General features: G+C 33.8%; 1 protein-coding gene across 1 annotated transcript in view; it reads right to left on the bottom strand.

Moving 5' to 3' along the window:
• The window catches only part of MALRD1 (MAM and LDL receptor class A domain containing 1), a 244,603-nt gene that overhangs the window by 130,372 nt on the left and 95,342 nt on the right, over positions 1-18,889 (bottom strand). The window contains exons 24-25 of the mRNA XM_054060854.1: positions 15,448-15,695; positions 12,134-12,431 (exon numbers count right to left, since the gene is read on the bottom strand). Coding sequence (XP_053916829.1) covers positions 12,134-12,431; positions 15,448-15,695 — 546 coding nt within the window. The remainder of the gene's footprint in view (positions 1-12,133; positions 12,432-15,447; positions 15,696-18,889) is intronic.

Here is an 18,889-nt window from a genome sequence, read left to right as displayed (position 1 = left end):
GAAATAAGATTTATCTTCTGCATCAATTAACTTTGAATAATAATAAAAATAACATAGTATATATGTTGTAGCATTGAGGCAGAACAGCAATAAATTACAGAAAAGGTATTCATATTAAGAAATAGCATCTATATGTGTTATACACGTAAGCTTCAAACTTTGGCAAGAATTGTTGTGTTCTCAAAGAAGTAACTTCAGAGGAGAAAAAATTATTCTTTAGTCTTTTAAACCATAACCTGTGTCACAACAGGGATTTTCTATGAGATAGTTAATTTTTATATCTCTCTATATCATAGTAATAACTTTATTGCTTGTTTAGCTCCTCTCTGAAAATAAATGAAAATAAAAATTTATATCCTCTGCAAAAAATTAACTCCAGTAATGTATGATACGATGATGAACAAGCACACTTTTATTTATTATTTTCTTTCACTTTAGCAGATGGAGATATTTGAGAAGGGCTTGATTTTTCCTACTAACACTTAACAGGTCTTAAGGTCTTCAGATGATAGTCCTACATCTCTGTTTAGAAACATCTTATGCTTAAAGCTAAATTTCTTCACCCAAATTCTTTACAAGTTGTTTGTTTCCTCCACAATACTGTTTGTCTTTTACATCAGGATAGTAATCTCTCATCCTTTCCTTGATGAAGATAATAGCTGTTTGTAATTATTTCTTTACCATTAAAATACATTACAAATTCTCTCAAGGTGTTTGGACTTATACCTGAATACGCAATAATTTAATTTTCACTTAATGTTAATGAAAACAAATTGTGCCATATTTGCTTGGATTAGCCATGAAATATTCCTAGAGAAATTGGCTGATTACACTGTTGCATGGAATTATGAAATGAAGCCAAATTAATATATCAAAGATTAGAAATAGCTTGATCATATTCTCTATTTACCTCTAAGAAGACAAACACTGATAGCAGAAATCTCTAATCTGTTTGTTAAAAACCTCAACATTACATGCTGGAAAACTGAAGTCAGTGAAGTTCAAATTAAAACAAAATGACTGAGTAATTAACAATTGAATAGATAACCAGAGACTGCGATAAATTCTCTGTCAGTTAAGGGTTTTAGGTAGGGACTGAATTTTTTTTTTTCCCAAGAGATATGCTTTAGTTTAACTTAAGATTATTTGATAAATCAAAGAGAATTCTAGATGAAAACTTGGTTATTGTTATGCAGGAGGTTAAATTACGTATTAATTTTAGTGTCTTTTTGTTTTAAAAATCAAAGTGCAGTAGCAGACCTTAATTTTCTTATATAAATATGGGAATTTATAATAGATAAACTAAATGTTTATCCACTCCTATAGTAGCTACAAAACAGATATGAAAAAGAGCTAGATCTATTTCAAAATATTTTCAAAAGAAATTATTTCCATTCACATAGCTAGAAGTACACCTGTTCCTAAATCAAATCTAGAATTCCTGTAGAACCATAGTCTCGTATGGAGACTAGAGTAATTAATCAGCTGACTCAGAGTTTGACATCCCAGGGATAGGGGTTCCATAGATAGTTTAGATCTCTGAGTTTTTCCCTGCGACAGTTACTCCATTATAATTCTTGTTCTTAGTTGACATTACAGTATAACTGATTTGTACGTGTCCTTAAAAAAAAGCTTGTTAACAAGAACATCTTTTCTCTAATATCTCACCAGTATAACCAAAGGACACAGAATAAAGTGCTTTCATCACAGTTGGTATTGCATAGTAATAATGACTTGTCAGCACAGGAATGTGAAAAATGCATCTCATTTCAGAAGAAAAGCTTTGGAAATTATCAGAATTTTTAAAGCCTTTCAAAAGTTGAAGTGCTGAAAAAAAGAAGACTTAAAAACAAAACACTATTACACATTATCAGTTCTTCCTTTGTAAGTAGTCTATCTTCTTTTTTTACAAATGAGTGCGAATATTTGAATTTTTGGTTTTGTAAGCCTCTCAAATACCTTGACATATTGATTTGCATTCTGAGCAACTGAAAGTTCAAAAAAATCCCAGCTTGAGCTCATTTGCAAGAGGGACTTTGAGAAGAAATTGTTAACCTTCTAAGTTTCGCCCATGACAAAAAGCTGATGGAAGCTTCTCCAGTAAACAAATTCTCCTTAGTTGATTTTTGGTCTTGTCCATTTCTACATCTAAACACAGGATTATTTCTTTCCAGTAATAGTCATCCTCAGAATGATTAAGGATAAAAAAAAAATAAACAGTAAGGTAAACCTATCCTGTTCAACATTATCATCTGTATCCATGTCAGGGCATTGAAGTATCTTCTTTGTTCCATTGACTGATACTTTATTATTTCTCATTAGAAAAGAATGGTTATTTATCAGTCACCCAATTCACCCAAAGACACATCCAATCTGTGATGCACTCAGTGTGCCCTAACATTATACTTTGCTCTATATGAGGTTAACATGAATTCTGAAGGATTAGAAGAGCTGAAAGCAAAGTGGGCACACGGTGCCTCTTCACACAGAGTTTATTTGATATAACATAGGCAAGACTGGGAAACTGTAAAAACAGTATTATAAAGAATAAAATCTTCAGTCTCAAGTGCTTAGGTGTATTTGAATGTGTATTCATGCAAAAGAAATAAAAAAGCAGGTTTTGACTAGAGAGGGTCTTGCTACCTCTTTTTAACTCCTTTAAATTTTTTTTAATGTATTACAGTAGTGGTATACTATCACTGTCAGCAGGAGAAATGGTGCACACCTTCCCATGTTGCTTGAGAAATTCTACACTACTGAGTCTATAAAACATTCTAACGGGTCAGCTTAGAAGGAGATCTTCAGTCAATCTCTTCAGATGAAAATGCTCATGATGAATAAGAGGACATCTAGGCCTGGATTCATTGACAGATACTCCTTCTATTGAGATAGCATTAAGACTGAATTGAATCACTGTCAGTTGGGGACCTCTACTATTTATCAATGCAAATCTATTCCCTTAAATCAGTAATAGTATTTAACAACACAAATGTAAATTACAAAAGAATCTGCTCTTGAATATTCTCAGTTATGTACAGATGGGATGAAACTGTGAAAGAGATGCAAGGAACATTTCGCACAGAATTTGTATGAACAGTCACAGCATTTAAACCAGCTATGTTTCAACTCTTTAATACTACTTGAATAAGAGTCAGCAGTAGGAGAATAAAAAATACCTCCAAAACTGATTAAATTGAATCTCATGACCCCTATGAATACTTCATCTCTCACTGCTCAGAAGGAATAGTTTTCAGAATTGCTGTATTTACCATGTGATATTACAAAACTTTCTGACTATATTAGAAAGTATGCTACAGTGAGTTGAAGATGACGTGATGATTAAAAGTTTGTATTGATGTCTTAAACTGCCTTCCACACAGTTTTGAGCCTCCACTGGAAAGATCAATAGGAAAAAGAGAATTATGTTTGATGGAAGAGAAAGATGCCAACAAAATCTTTAATCACTCAGTATCTCAAAGAAACATAGTCTCAGATAGTCAGTTTCCCCTTTCTTCTGTGTTACAGACATGTTTGCTCTCCAACAATGAAAGAAAAAGATGAAAAATATAAAGTCAGCATAAGTGTTTGGAGGTGAGATTCTACAAGTAACAACAATTGCATTTGGAACCTGTGTCCTCTAATGTCACTTGTACCGTTAATGCCACCTAATGTGATTAAGTAGTTCTGTTACTTCTTTTCCAGACAGTATGAGAGACAAAAGCATTTTTTTATTGGCTATTGCCACTTACCATTAGTCCAATCCAGCACTACAATTTATTTCCTAAGTAATAACAGCTTTATTAACTGTATATTGATTCAGTACATATTCATGTTTAGCAGCACTCTTTCAGTTAAGCAAATAGGAGCACACAAGCTAAGCAAGCGACTGAACAAGGAAACAGTGGAAAAGGCTATTGTTGCAAAGACAGCCCTGATTAAATAATTTTATCCCAGTTCACAGGAACCTGGTTTTTAAGATATTGCTCAAGTCACTGGGTTTACTTCACTTTTATGAAAGGTGACCACCTCAAGCAACTCTGCCTTCAATATAACCAGTGAATTTCCCCATTGCTATTTTTCAGTTTTCAGATAAGCGACCTTTCTAGCATCTAGCCTAAATTTATTCAGACCAGTCAGATACACTGATTTATATGTAAGCTTTCCCATTCAGCTTTCCTCTGCTTAGGAAGAAGGTAGGGGAAACATACAAGAAAGTACAAACAGAAACAGCCCAATAGTATCTGAAAACTTTATATGTACCTAGCCCAAAACTTCATATACAAATCCAACAGAAACTGAATACTTTCTTACGCCAATCATCTTTTGAAGCCTAGCTACACATCACAGACTACTTCAAAATACATAATAATGATTTTATATCTTTTGTCAGTGAAAAAATAGTAAGAAAGGCTTTTCCTGTGGCATTTCTGCTTTGGGATAAACTAGGTCTCACTGATTGGAAGCTGGGCATACAAATTCAAGATTTTTTTTAGAACTAAAATAGATCTCTGAGTCTTTCCAAGTTCATAAATCAGTTGATCATATTTTGCATGCACTCAAATACTGCATAATAGTCCGGCTAACCAAGTTCTCTGATAAGCGATTTCAGTTCTTAGAACTCTATGTCCAGTAAAAGGCAAGTTTTCTCTCAAACCTCAGACAGAAGGAAATAATTGCAGTAGGGCTGGGTTATAGCAGCCTTACTACTTTATCTTCATGACTGGAATAGTATTTTGACCAATGTATCGCATCTACTTGGAAGTCACCCTCTTGGGCATTTACATTCAGATGCATCTGTACATCTCCTAAAAATCACTACACAGAATCACATAAGCATCCTTCACAGAAATTGATTTCAAAGGGAGTAAGTTGTAGGATGTGTATGAATCGATCTCTGTCCCTGCCTGGCACAATAGAACAGCAATAGCTCTGCTGTAGAAAGGATCTTTTCCTCCTTGTATGGAGAGGCAAGATTTTTGCTTAAGACAGTATTTAATGAGGATTTGTTATCTCATTGCAAAACCACTAAGAATAACAATAATATTTCCCTCTTAAACAGTGAAACTTTATTTGATATCAGCTACTGTTTATTACTGATCACTAGACAAAGTAATTTTTTATCTCTCATCCTAATTAGGTTTTACACATCCCACTAAAACATTTTTTATAAGAATTATAAGTAAGAGATTAGGCTTAAAACCTTGTAATCAAAAGGGAAGTGCAAGGGTGATATAACTCCTGGTCTAGTGGACAGGCTGTGTTTCAAGAAATAGATAATTAATTTTTACTCGATAGCTGGCTGTTCAATGGTCATGGGTAATTTCTGCTTAGGAATGACACATCTCTGTTTCTAAAAAATTTAAAGAGAAATTTTTAAATGGAAAACTATTCAGTCAAATTTAGACACAAAGATTTATTCTAACTAAGCATTTGCTTTTCATTGTCTTCTTTTGTCTAAACCTGAAGAATATAAAATTTTAAAGTTTATTACTTTTCAGCCTATCTCTCTGTTGTCTTTCCCCCAGGTTAACATATCTTGTTATTTCCATTCTTATTTTCAGTACATATGAACAGAAAAATAAAGAATGTTTACAATTATGCTGTTTTAATTAACTAGTTAATTATACAAATTATGCATAGTAATAATAATTGCAAGTCTCAAAATATTTTAGCTAAACATCCTCGATTAATTAATACTGAGTTTCGGAATCTAAACTTTCAATCAATTTGTTGGTCCTTGTTCTATGATCATTTCTCACAGTCGAAAACTAGTATCTCAGCATCCAGTTTCACTCAGTTCTCTATCTAGGTAGCTATTATATGCTTAACATGGAAGTATGTTATTGGAACCCTTCAGAAAACTAGGATTATTCTTACAAGAAAAATTAGATTGACATTCTGGGTCTCATTCACTGAAATTGATCTCAATTTTCTTCTAATATAACACCTTGCCTTAATGCATCTTGTCCAAATTCATCATGTACAATAGGCTAGTTTTAGTAGAAAATATTTTTTCAAGACATATTTCATCATGATAATAAAAGAATTTTTCATATCTTATCTTTAAATGTTTGTGTCTTCTCTATCTAGTTACACTAAGTGCTCCAGATGTTGTTCAATAAAATATGTGCTTGTAAACTACAATGTTTTACAAATGAATTATTTCTAATCTTTTAATTTCAGGTATTTTGAAGACATTTTTCTGACCTTTCAAATTTTCCACCGAAGCTGACCTAGTACCAGCCATCATCTTCAACCTCCTCTGTGAAATCTTACACAGTAATACTGGAGGTGTTGGTTTCCATAGTATTACCTATCAGAGACCATTCAGTATGACTCTGATGTCTCTGATAGGTAATTAGTGTCTCCTTAATGCCTCACTCTTGAATACCTGCAATATCTAGATGTACGATAGCTTTACTGCAATATTTCATATGCAAAAATGCCAATGATCTAGTCTGAGTAGAGACAAAAAAAGGAGAGGTCGAGGGCTTGACATGACACCTTGTGAAAGCAGGTGAAAGAAACAAAAAGATTGAAAGTGAAGATGTAGAACAGAACAGAAAAATCTAATGAAGACAAAAATCTCATCTCTATAAGGTTCATGGGAAAGGGAAATACTAACGGAGCCAACTAGAGTGGCAGGTTGCAGCCACTGAACGTGACCAGAATATATCATAGACAGAAGACACCAAGTTCCATCATCCTGCAACTGCTTGTCCTACAGTCAAACAAATGTAGTTCATATCCCATAGATGTGGTAAAAACTCAAACAGCATTTGGCTCACAAAGAAACAAATACCTTTATGTTTACAGGTAGGCAAGATAAGTGTCTAAGTTGTAATTGAAATTGATGGGAATCTTGTTGGTAACTATTGTTAGACTTCAAAATGTGATCAAATCATGCTAAAATAAAACCTAGGGTTTGATTTGGTTCACAACACACATAGCTTTTCACAATATGTTAGACATCATTCCTTGCTACCAGCTGATAGCCTTGAAGGGCATATACTTTCCCTTCACCCTGTTACACACCTGTCAGCGCTGGGGGGATTTCTTAGACATCTGCCTGTATCACAAACCATAACTGACGTCTTTATGTGTGCAACTCAAATTTTGTTGAGTGGCTGGGTGGCAAAAGAGTAATACAGAACATTTACTATAAATGGAATTCAGATACCTGACACATCTTCAGCAGTACACCTAGATATACACAACATCTGATTTGAGTCTTAACTTGGAGATAAAATTTGCATTTACTTTACCTAAGGATTAACTATGCACGTTAAGATGGTTTTATTGATCTCTCTCCTCCCCAAAACTTTATTTTTTGGATACCCATAAATGCAGCACAGAAATATTAAGGGCTTTCTTCAAACAAATAAGCATTTACAAAAAGACAAATGTGGATAAAAGAATCTTTGCTTTCTCCATTTCACTGATATGCTGCCTCTCTGGACTAGCTGAAGAAGAAAATCTGGTGGTTTTTTTCCCCCTATGTCCAGTGAAGACTATGCAGCCTCAGTCAATAACCTCCCATAGTTTTTTCTGGAGGACAACTTCTGTCCTTATTGGTGACACCGCCTTCGCTTTTATTCTGGATAGCTGGAAATTTCCAGAGATCAAAAAAGCACTTTTTTAAATTTCCATTTCTTCAAGTTCTTGTTCTTGTTCTGTGATGCACATGAGATATGACTTTTGAGCATAAACTAAATGTGGTTCTTTACCGCTCAGGAATGCCTTATACATTTTGACAGCTAAGGGTCTTTTTACCATTTGTTTGTTTAATAACTTTGTTTATCCTACTACTAAACAGCAATCCAGGCACATCTTGTGACAGTTAGGTATCTTGTGAAAGCTACAATATCAATATCATTCTACTTGGGAGGCATAACCTGTTGAAAAATCTGGAAAAATCACAGAATGAAAAGGGAGCTGTGCAGTGAATTGCCTCAAATTCTCCTTGATATAAATAAAAAAAATTAAACTGAGCTTTCAAATAAAATTTACAAATATCTTATGCTAAACAATGTTTTTCCTTTATCTAATGTATACCATATTGAAAATATAAACGCTGTAACTAGGGAAGTAAAATACTGCCCAAAGTGACTCTTGATAAGTATATGCTGAAAAGCTACTTCAAGTTCAGCTTCCTTCCTGCAGTCAGAGAGGGAGAGAAAATAAGCACACGTGTTCTTGCAGTCTTAACCACACATGTAAAATTTGTTCCAGGATTTCTAGACAATTCAGATATCCAGCAGAGGAGTACTGAACTAAAGATAAAATAGGACTAGATACTGTGAAATATAACTTTTTTCCAGATCACTTTTACTGTTGCAAAACTTAATTCAAAAGTCTGCAACATTATTTGCCTACTTTTAGACGTGTGAGAAAAAGTAATAGTCCTATACTTCTAATAGTTTTTTCCAACAATCCTAGCTACCAACAAACAAAAAGAAGAAATTGTAAAATGAAAGGGCAGATATTTTTGATTAAACTGATAAAAAGACAATCATTATAATTTCACTGACTTGGAATTTAGCTGAAGTAAGCCTTATAGAATTAGAAAGTACAACATGAAAATCTCGGCTGTATATTTTGCCTCTTTCACTGACAATAAAATGATAATTTTCTTCATAATGGCTAGACAATACATAGAGAAGTTGAAATCAAGTCACCTGTATGCATGACTGCTATTAGCTTTATGTCCAGACGCTAAATGAATCTACTTATTCTACAGCATTTCCATTTTTCTGAAAAGTATGGAATGGTTATATCTTGTGCCAGAAAGAAGAGTAAATATTAAACATGTCAATTTATTATTTTTAAAAGTCTAGATTATAGCCATAGAGCCATTTTAGCCATTTTTCCATACTACTATATAGGTGAAAATAAAATAGACATTTACATGGAATCTCATTCCAAATACATCTGAGAGCATGTTTATGTTTACGTACTAATTTTACTATCTGCAGTATGTGGTTAAGACAACCATATAAGTATAATTATCTTCCAAAAGTACTGGGGCATATCAGAAATAAAGAAGACTCTCCAGATGCCTGGCATTTTGGTTATTTGTTTTGGGTGCTTTTGCTAGTTTTTCTGTTTGCTTGCTTTTTCCCAGAACCCATCTAAAGTGCTTTAGATATTCTACTAAATTTGTTTCACATCCTGTTATCTCAGACGACGGTCAATGCCAGTTGCTTCAAAGGAAGATGTAAATGCTTTGTTACTCAATTATTTGTGCATAAGGAGACATTTTTTCCATTCTTCAGTAGGAGATCACATTATGCACTAAAGCATAAAATGTGATCATTCTTGTAATTATTTATTTGTTAGAATAACTGCCAAGGTTATTTCTATTTATATGACTGTAAATTTTTATATATCTAATTATATCTGCAAAAGAGTGATACAGGCAATATCCTTTCATCTATAGAGTACACTTCTGCATTTTGAGTAATATTCCAAACAAAAAACTTCTGGCAAACCTCATTTGCTGACTCTTCTCTTCCTTTGCTTTTATTTATTTCAATTTTAGTTATGTTGCTAAATTCTACATTTTTGTGTGTGTGAGAGAGAGAGTGTGTGTGTGTGAATTAGACATTTGTACTAAAATTTTTCAAAAGTCAGTCTGGAAAAAAACAAACAAAAAAGCAACCACAAACCAAAATAAATTCCAAAGCTCAATTTTTTAATACTTATTCATAAAAGAGCAGTGTAGTGAATGACTAATGAGTTAAGAAACTCTACTAGTTATTTTGGGTGATATGAGCTAGGATTAACTATGAATAACATGAATAGTATTTTTGTGAAAATGAAATTGCTTAAGTGACAGTACTCAGCACTCGTTGTGCACTTGGAAGAATTCCTCACATCAGCCACTGTTACAGTTACCTGCAATGCTTCTTAGCTGCTGACTGGGCCTAAACCACAGCAATATGCCATAAAAATTTCAAAGTAAGCTTTTAAAACTGTGAGAAATAACACCAAATAATGAAACTTTATTTGGGTGAAGAGAAAGGGAGGAAAACATTATGACAGTTACTATTTACTGTGCTATTTTGATTACTTGAAATGAAGGAAACATTCCTTGCAAGCCCAGAGAAAAGGAAACAATTGTCCAAATATAGTAGAGTAAGTATATTAAATAAGCATCGATATCAATTCTGCATTGCCATGTGGTGAGAACAGACCTCAAAAGCTATGAATCTCTCTCTTCCTCAGAGAAAACATTTCAAATTTCTTAGCAAATATTCTCTGCGGCTGGAGGTAAGAAAGGAGCAGATCTCTGCTGCATGAGGTTTTTATCCTCAGAAACGTAAAAAAAATAGAATAAGTATTTCACTTCTGATTAAACTCTCCTTTGTCTCTACAGATAAGCAGAGAATTTTAGGAGTCCAGATTTTTGCAGCTGATCATTCTGGTCATTCTTGCTGACTGTAGTTTATCAAGTCACCTCATGAAGGACTTTTTGCAGCCTCCAGAATGCATTTAGAAACTATTCAGAAAATTTCTGTAGGCAGAAGTATTTTCATAGTCAGGTATCTAAGCCTACATTTCAAGCAGTGATCCAAAGAGATATCACTGTTAAATAGTAGCTGTAAGTTGGAATCCTCAGTGACTAATGTAAACTCTTATTCAGGACAAATGAGAATGATTGATACAGAAAAGATGGTTCACTATAAGGATGGATTTAGACCATTATCCTTAAGTGCTGAGAATCTACAAAGTTCACAAAATACCTCTTAGATGGCATACACCGAGAAATAAGTCTCTGCTGGCTTTTTCCTGATATTTTAGTAGCTTTTTTATTACATACATCAGAAAAGTGTTTTGGAACATTGTTTACTATCAAAACCAAAGCTTTTAAAGTTTTTAACTTTGCCACAGGGACTTGCGTCTACCAGTAAGAGTCTGAAGACATTAAAAAATAAAGAAGCAGAAATCTCAGATAGTATTCCTCTTGGGGTAATGCTCTTATAAAGCTGAACTTTAAATACCAATCTCATTTGCAATAAATTTCTGTGACTGTTTTGATAGAAGTAGAAAGCAAATACTAGGTACTGTAACTGGCAGCTTATCAGAGATATGTCTGGAAAACATTGCCCATATCTTTCCTGCTTATCTTGTCCACAAAGTACAGTGTAATGTCTTAGGTTTGATGTAGTCTCATCAGTGTTATTTCCCAGTGCCTGAGTGGTGCTTAATGATATCCTGAAGGGGAAGGCTACTCATTAGCAACAGTAAAAAAGCAAAGCATCTCACAAATTAATGATCCATTCTCCCAGTAGTCCTTGACACTGGGAAATATTAACTTTGTTTTATTAATCAGAAAGGCAGAGAAGTAAGATAAAATGACTTGTTGCATCCATGCAGGAAGTTTGTAGTAGACCCAGGAACAAAATTCATCTCCTAAATTTCACTTTAGGGGTTTACATTTCAGTAGTTCTGGTGATAAATGTAGAAACAGGAAAGAGATTTGTCCTGTTCTGTCAGAAAGAGTTTCTTCTTCATCATGTGCGTCTAAGAAAATGTTAGTAATGAACAACATCAGTGCTTTCAGGAACAGCTCTTGCCTTTGGGTTATTTGCTTTCATCCCCATGAGAACTTTATTATTTTTGGTAAAATTTTGGGGGTCTTATTTCCTTTGTGCAGTGACTAAGGACTGTGTAAATAAGAGCAACAATGTTGGCACTACGCCACACTGAAAAAAGGTGGATATGGTGCCAAAACAGCATCAGGAAGATTTCCACTAGCCAAAAAACATTAAAGCCCACTGAGCCTTACAACAATCTGTTTCTATTGACTCTGTCCTATTTTTAGCTCTTTATTTTACAATAACTGTATTTTACATCTATCAATAAATAAATCCCACTGAATTAAGCAGGATATTGTCTAATCATACATGGCTGGACAAAAAGTATTACAGATTCATAAGTGTTGACTCAGTATCCAAACAATTATTTAATAAAATAACTTCATCAGAATTTCAAAGAGCTACTTGAAAGCATGTTACCTTCAACATGTCTTTAGCAAACTATGTATTCTATTTCTCTTTTGAAAGAGAGACAAAGAAATGAAAGCAGTGATGGTATCCATTCTTTCCAGATATACAGACATAGAAAATACCTGTTGGAGGCAGAGTTGTGGATTCTGCTGGTAAAAACTCCTGGGATGGTAAGCACTCCCTGGAAAATGTGAGGTCATCGAGTGCAATCCCATCTTTAGGACCATGTCCAGCTACCCCTTCAAAGACAACTTGGAAATCTTCATCTCCATCTCCAGCCAGAATCAACGCCTTGCGCTGCCAGAAATTTCCCTGGTTTCCAGTAAGATTAAGGAGAATTTTTTCATGATTTGCCTTAGTCCTCTGGTAGACAATCAATGATCCAATGTGAGCTCCATACATATGGTAATAGAAAACTATCTGTAAGCAAGAACAATAGCATATATACAAGAGGTGACTTCAGACACATTCTGCCATCGTTTTCATCTTAATTATTAAACTGAGCATGTTTAGTAGCAGATGATTTTACTGATTCAAAAACAATTAAATGAAAACTTGTACAAAAAGACTTACTAGTGAAAATTTTTAAACTATTCCATAAGCTAAACTTTGAAGCCAGTGTTACAATACTGTGACAGATCCCTTTGAGTAACTCATGCATGCAGATGTACAAGAACGAACACATTTCATAAGGAAACAGAGCAATGGAGTAGTAGTATTGACAATATGGGAAGTATCTTTGTTTTACTGGTTTTAAATGTCTTTGTGATAGATTACAGGTGTGTAATTAGAAAATAATTTTCTCTAATCTAATATGGGAGCAAAACTTCTACATGGACTACAGAAATGGTGAAAAATAGTTAAAATAAAACAGAAGAGGTCCTTGGATTAGAAAAAAAAATTTTTTTTTTAGTGAAAATAGGGAAAACATAATAACAAATATTATATCCATGTAAATGTAGAGTTATGGCCCTTTTCAATGTTTCTAGATATATAGTAGTAATGTCATCTTAACTGTGGTTATGCACAAATTTAAGCAAGTATCCAAGTCCTTTCAGGACTGGGGCCCCGCATTAGTGAGGCTTGAATTATAATGCATGTGAAGTAGTCATTCCCATAGTTAATTTGCTTTGCATTGGAACATAGGCTAGCTCTCTAGGCTTAGTTCTCTAAGGTTCGCTGGATGTTGTCATTCGTCACTTGGCATCACTTAATCTCTTCAGATCTATCCTGAAGAACTTATCATAGATTTTTGAAAACTAAAAGAATTATAACTGGTTCTGTTTATAACTACTTTTCTGGTACTGAAATAAAGTTGGAAAGGTTACAATGCAAAAATGTAATATTTGCTAAAACAATCGAACAACTCCTCAGCCCTCTTTCTACCATGCATACCAAAAATAAATTGTTGATATTGACATCCAAATGAAAGTTTCAGAACTGGTCAAATACTTCAAAAAAGTCATAAATACAGCCAACTGTTTCATGCAACATCATGGATGTAGAAGTTTTGTCTGTAGAAGGTGCATAGACCTGCTGGGTTTTGTAAATAATTTTCAATGTGGCAAAAATAATTGTGCCCAATAGTTGTGTTTCAAGTATTGAATTGCATTTAATGTGTGATACATCATAAATATTCAAATGTGAGCTTGTTATTCTCAGTTATTCTACGTTTCTATACATATATGTTTTATTTTCATAGTTAAATAATGAGTGTGTTATTTTTAAAGCACAAAACTACATAAGTTTGGGAAAGAGATGCTTTTAAATATGATGCTAGAGAAAGAAGAAAATATATCCAAGTTTTTGTGATCAGAGTTTTTTTAATATATACGTATTTTAGGCAAAATAAAAAATTAACTAAGCAAACATGAGATCATGGATCACATTTTGCAGATATATTTATAAGGACTTGATTAAGTTTTGCTACTGACATTGAAAGTAGTCAGGTTTTGCCTGTATTATAAAATCAAGCTGTTTATGTTGAATACTTCCTGACTTTCTTATCTATAAAGAGTTTTGGAAGTTTTCAAACAGCCAGAAGAATATCAATCAAATGAATTGCTTAGAAATCTCAAGCATAAGAAAAACTCTCCAAGTTTCAGACAAACTTTAATGGGTTTTGGTTTTCCTCATGAATAGTATGAGACCAATGAACCCAGAAGCAAATGACATTTTGAACAGAGATGCCGTCTGCATATACAGTAAAATTTTTAGGACTATTACAGTTTAAAACAACCTTCATTGTATGAGCACAGTGCAGTGATCACACAATCAGTTTAGAGAAATAGCTTTTTAAAAAAATTACTCCACCATGTTTATCCTCTTGGAATCACTAGTTAATAGATAATATTATTATAATAAAGGTGAACTTGCAAAATGAGATTACTGAGGACAGAAATCTAATGTAAAATAATTACATATCCTGTCAATAATATCCAATAATATTTTACATTTTCTGTAAGTATAAAGACACTGATATCACCTCTCAGGAAAGTTACTAGAGCAGGATCTCTGACAAATGGATGCAGTAAGAATTCCATGAAGAAAGATCTTCCTGTGTTAATAGCAAAATAATTACCTAAATAATAGTCTGAATGTTGCTTTTACTCACAGTACTTCTAAAATTCTTTACCCTAGACTCTAGGCTGGTGTAAGACTTATACCACTCTGCATTTGTTCACACTTCCTTTCAACTTCAATAACTTACTGTAATGTTTTGGAAAATATAGGCTTAGTGATTCCATTCTCTGTTCTCTAGAGGTGAGTCGTCAGAAAGCCTTCTGCCATGCACCCTTCCATTTGCAGTTGTACTCTTTAAAAGCCAATTGTTTCTGTATTTACACAGATTTTCTCCAGAAAATCACAGATCTTTTCATAGAATAGAATCGTGGAGTGATTGAATGGTTTGGGTTGGAAGGGACCACGAGGGTCATCTAGTCCAACTCCCCTGCAGTGAGCGGGAATACGTTATAGTTCTACACTACTCAGGGCTAGCATGACATAAGATTTATTCTAAACCAGATGCTGCATTCACTCTTATCTTCATGCAGTCTCCTAGAGTCCTTGTTTGTCTACAGAAATCATTCTTCTCCCCCATTAAGGTATGCATTTTCTTATGATTTTCTGAAATTGTTTGAATTATAAAATATATATGATATAAAAAATACTATAATATATAAAAATATATAATGCAAATATATATAAAATATATAATAGAAATATTATAAAATATATAGTATATGATCTATTGTGAAATTATTTATGAATTATTATTATGATCTTACAAAATAAGAGCAAGTCTTCTACAACATGTTTGTTTTTCCTTAAGAAATGTTTAGTCAATGTTTTAATCTTTATTCATTTTAGGAATATATTCTTGGTGCAATCTAGAAATCAAAATTTTCATTCCTGGTAGTATCACACCCCCACATACCTTGCAGTTCTTATTCCGTCTGCTTAGGACAGGACTAGAAATCCTAGCTATTTGTCCTGGCAGCTGATGAAATGTAGTCTTTATAAAAATATAATGTCCAGATGCTTCTTGCAATGTATGATCAGTAGCTGGTGCAGTGCCCATTTTTGAAGTACTGCTAGTTCTGAGGTTCCAGTCAAAATCATCATTTTCATCTTGCTTCCACCCACAAAGATCAAACTCAAAATTGCAATGCCCAATAGATGTACCTGCAAGACATTTGCACACAATGAAGAGATTGGTGTTTTAGAAGTTAATCAGGTACACATACTACAACCGAGTATTCAAATCCATTAAATAAACAATAGTTTAATAGGAAAAATATGTACATGTATCTTATTAAACAGAACATTTTAAATTCTCTAGGATAAAATAATGGGGTAGGATAAAACTGTATATATACGAGGTAGATCTCTGTGCTTTCATTATTAGTCAATAGAATTTTTGTTATGAAAGTAACCAAATGTAGCAAAATATTTTAGGTCAAGCTGAAGAGTTCTTTAGGTTCTTACAGGCAGAGGTCAATTAATGCCCTCCACAGGGCATCCAAGGCTTCTGCAGAAAACTTTTAGGAGAAATGCAGGTGTGCAAATTTTTAGCTGAATAACACCCACACTTCATTTACTTCTGCATGTTTCCAGAAGAATTCACACACTTATTTTCTTAGCCAATATGCAAACATCGATGATTATCTACATTTCTTCTTAAGTTGTATTTAATGCCTAAGAAAAAAGAAAGCTGTCATAATTTTGGTTGATTGTTATGTGAAACAACATGCATGCTTTTTATTAGTTTTCAATCTTGAATGTCACAACAGACAGCATGGTTAGTCAACTGCCAATGTAAGTTAAGATTAACTCAACTGCACCACTTCAGAAGTATAAGTTGCATATATTTTTTCTCTATGCATCTATAACTTCTTTATAATGATTGCGAAGTAAGACTAAACTTACTGGAATTTCAGCAGGGCCTTCAAGAGACTTTTGAATGTGCCCTGAATATTCTTAGTATTATTGCTGGAAAAGAAAGTGCTTTGAAGACAAATTTGGAAACCGTAAAATTCAGGAACTTAAAAGTAGCTTTATTCAACAAGCAGCTGATCAGAAGCATCAGTAATGAGGCCAAGGAGCTGAAATCCATGGCATCTACACATGGACTAAAACAGTACAGTCAGCTATCTCTAAAATTTCAGGCTTAAGTCAGAGGAAAGATTTCTTCCTTTTGTTTTTCTTTGTGGACGCCATAAATTTGAATAAAAAGCTAGACATTTTTTAAAAATATAGACTATCTAGCAAAAAGATCTTCACTATCTTTTACCTTTTTCTGAAAATATGATGCCATATGAAATAAGAATTAAAAAACCCCAAACTTAATATGTTTAATGGTATGATTATAATGTATGCAAAACATAGATTATTGATTGCCTCAGCTGAATGTAACTGCTCATAAAATTTGTATCTTCTTATCTTTTACTATAGTAACACTTAGTTACTTGATATTTCAGTATCCTAGGTAAAGAAATTCCTTCAATTACTTACAAATTTAACTCAATGCAAGTCACCATTTTATTTTAAAGGTATGTTTTCAAGAATCAAGACATTAAGGCATGAGAGTTTAATATCCCTGTTGATGCTGCATATATTGTTTGTTACCTAATCTAAATTTAGATGTCCTTGCAGGTTTCTGTAGTCAGCAAAGAGAAATAGTCATATCTATAGGACAATTTATCTAATCTAACTCAAACAACCAAGTTTAAATTACATGAACTTCAGCCTGGAAGTGAGTCACTCCACTGATGAAAAAGAGAACTTAGGCTGCCTGCTTAGAAGCTCAAGTTACCGAAGGTGGCTGTGCACTTGCATATTAAGTCTTTGGTAGTTGACACTTTTATGAATAACTGTGAACTATTAGTAATGAAGTACAAAAGGCAATTCTTTTGTCTGTGGAACAGTAACGCGGGGCTGCTGAATTAATGCACTACATAAGAGCTAAATAATTTAAGAAAACCACTTAACAGTAGGTATATGAATAGTATCATGTGATCACACAGGATTTTATCAATCTTTCTAATATATCAAGCAATTAAATGGAGCAAAATTTAAATTATTTTAAGTTGTATTATTCCCAACAGTTATGCCTATATGAACAAGCAGTATAGAGCCACAGGAGCAGATCTGCAGAGCAAAACACCTGACGCTGAGGACTTGCTAACATTTAGGATGGTGACAGAGGAAGGAAAATTGAGGTTGTATAGACTGATCCTGTAAGCTGAGTGACCACCAGTGGTTAGAATACATTTGATGTCCTGATGGAGCTCTTCTTTCAAACTATTTTCTGATGAAAGGAGCCTAGTTCATATGCTTGAGCACACTTTACAATGCAAACCAAATGCTACTAAACAAGACTAACTGAGACATTTGCTTCAGAAGAACATTGGTGAGTTAAAGCAAGCATTAAGCTAGCTCAGACAAAAACAAATATATACCAGCTACAACTACCTCCGCTGGCACTAATCCTTATTTCAGACTGGAAAAACACTCCTGTCTCATGCCTTTTTTTCAGAAAATTTGATTTACTAGATCTCATAAAGCACCATTTCTACCTCACGGAGTCATGCCCAACACAATCTAACCAGAGCTGCCTCAGAGGTCTTCCTCTGATATACTGGTAACCTTAAGCAACATAAGGCAAACCTCAGCGGTTTCTGAACAAGGCTGAAAGAGTGCTACCATCCATTACCTCTCCAGCAGTGTTGTGGTTTATTTTGTTCTCATCTATTTGTAGCGGGAATACTAGTGAGCATGCATAACTGTGAGCAGTGACCACTCATTCTGTATCTAATGGAATCACTTCTAAACATTTCACAAATCAATATATCTATTAAAATGTGCACTTGACCTATTTATGGCACTGACATCGTGCATCTGGCTACAAAGCAAAAAAACAAGGCACAGATCTCTCAATAGTAATGTAACAGCTTTATGAAACACAGATTATATCTCAGAAGCACTGGCTTTGTCTAGACATTGCTAATTAGACTTGCTGAGTATCATCATGTGACAGAGTCCTATTAATGTTCCAAAGTTTCAGAACAGAGATTAGAGGTTAATTTCTTTCAACAGAAAGATTTAATTAACTAAGATATGTTGACTTTTTATGCACATAGCAAACAACATCTACACCTAGAGCCAGTGATCCAGTAAGCCCTGCTGCTAAAAAGTACTTTGGATATGTCTTGAAGCTGCACAGTTTTCATGTTTTTTAAACACAATTGCCATGCCTGGGTAAATCTGCTCATTTCTTGTTTTATCATGCTTTGCCCTATTGAGGCCTTTGCCAGGCTTCTGAGTTTGAAGTTTTCAAGTTACCCTTCTATGATTCAGCAATGAGGAAACAACTCTTC

This window comes from Cuculus canorus, chromosome 2, assembly GCF_017976375.1.
Source record: "Cuculus canorus isolate bCucCan1 chromosome 2, bCucCan1.pri, whole genome shotgun sequence".
Taxonomy (NCBI): domain Eukaryota; kingdom Metazoa; phylum Chordata; class Aves; order Cuculiformes; family Cuculidae; genus Cuculus; species Cuculus canorus.
The sequence above is the reverse complement of the archived record's forward strand: the minus strand, read 5'-3'. Positions and strand labels throughout refer to the sequence as shown.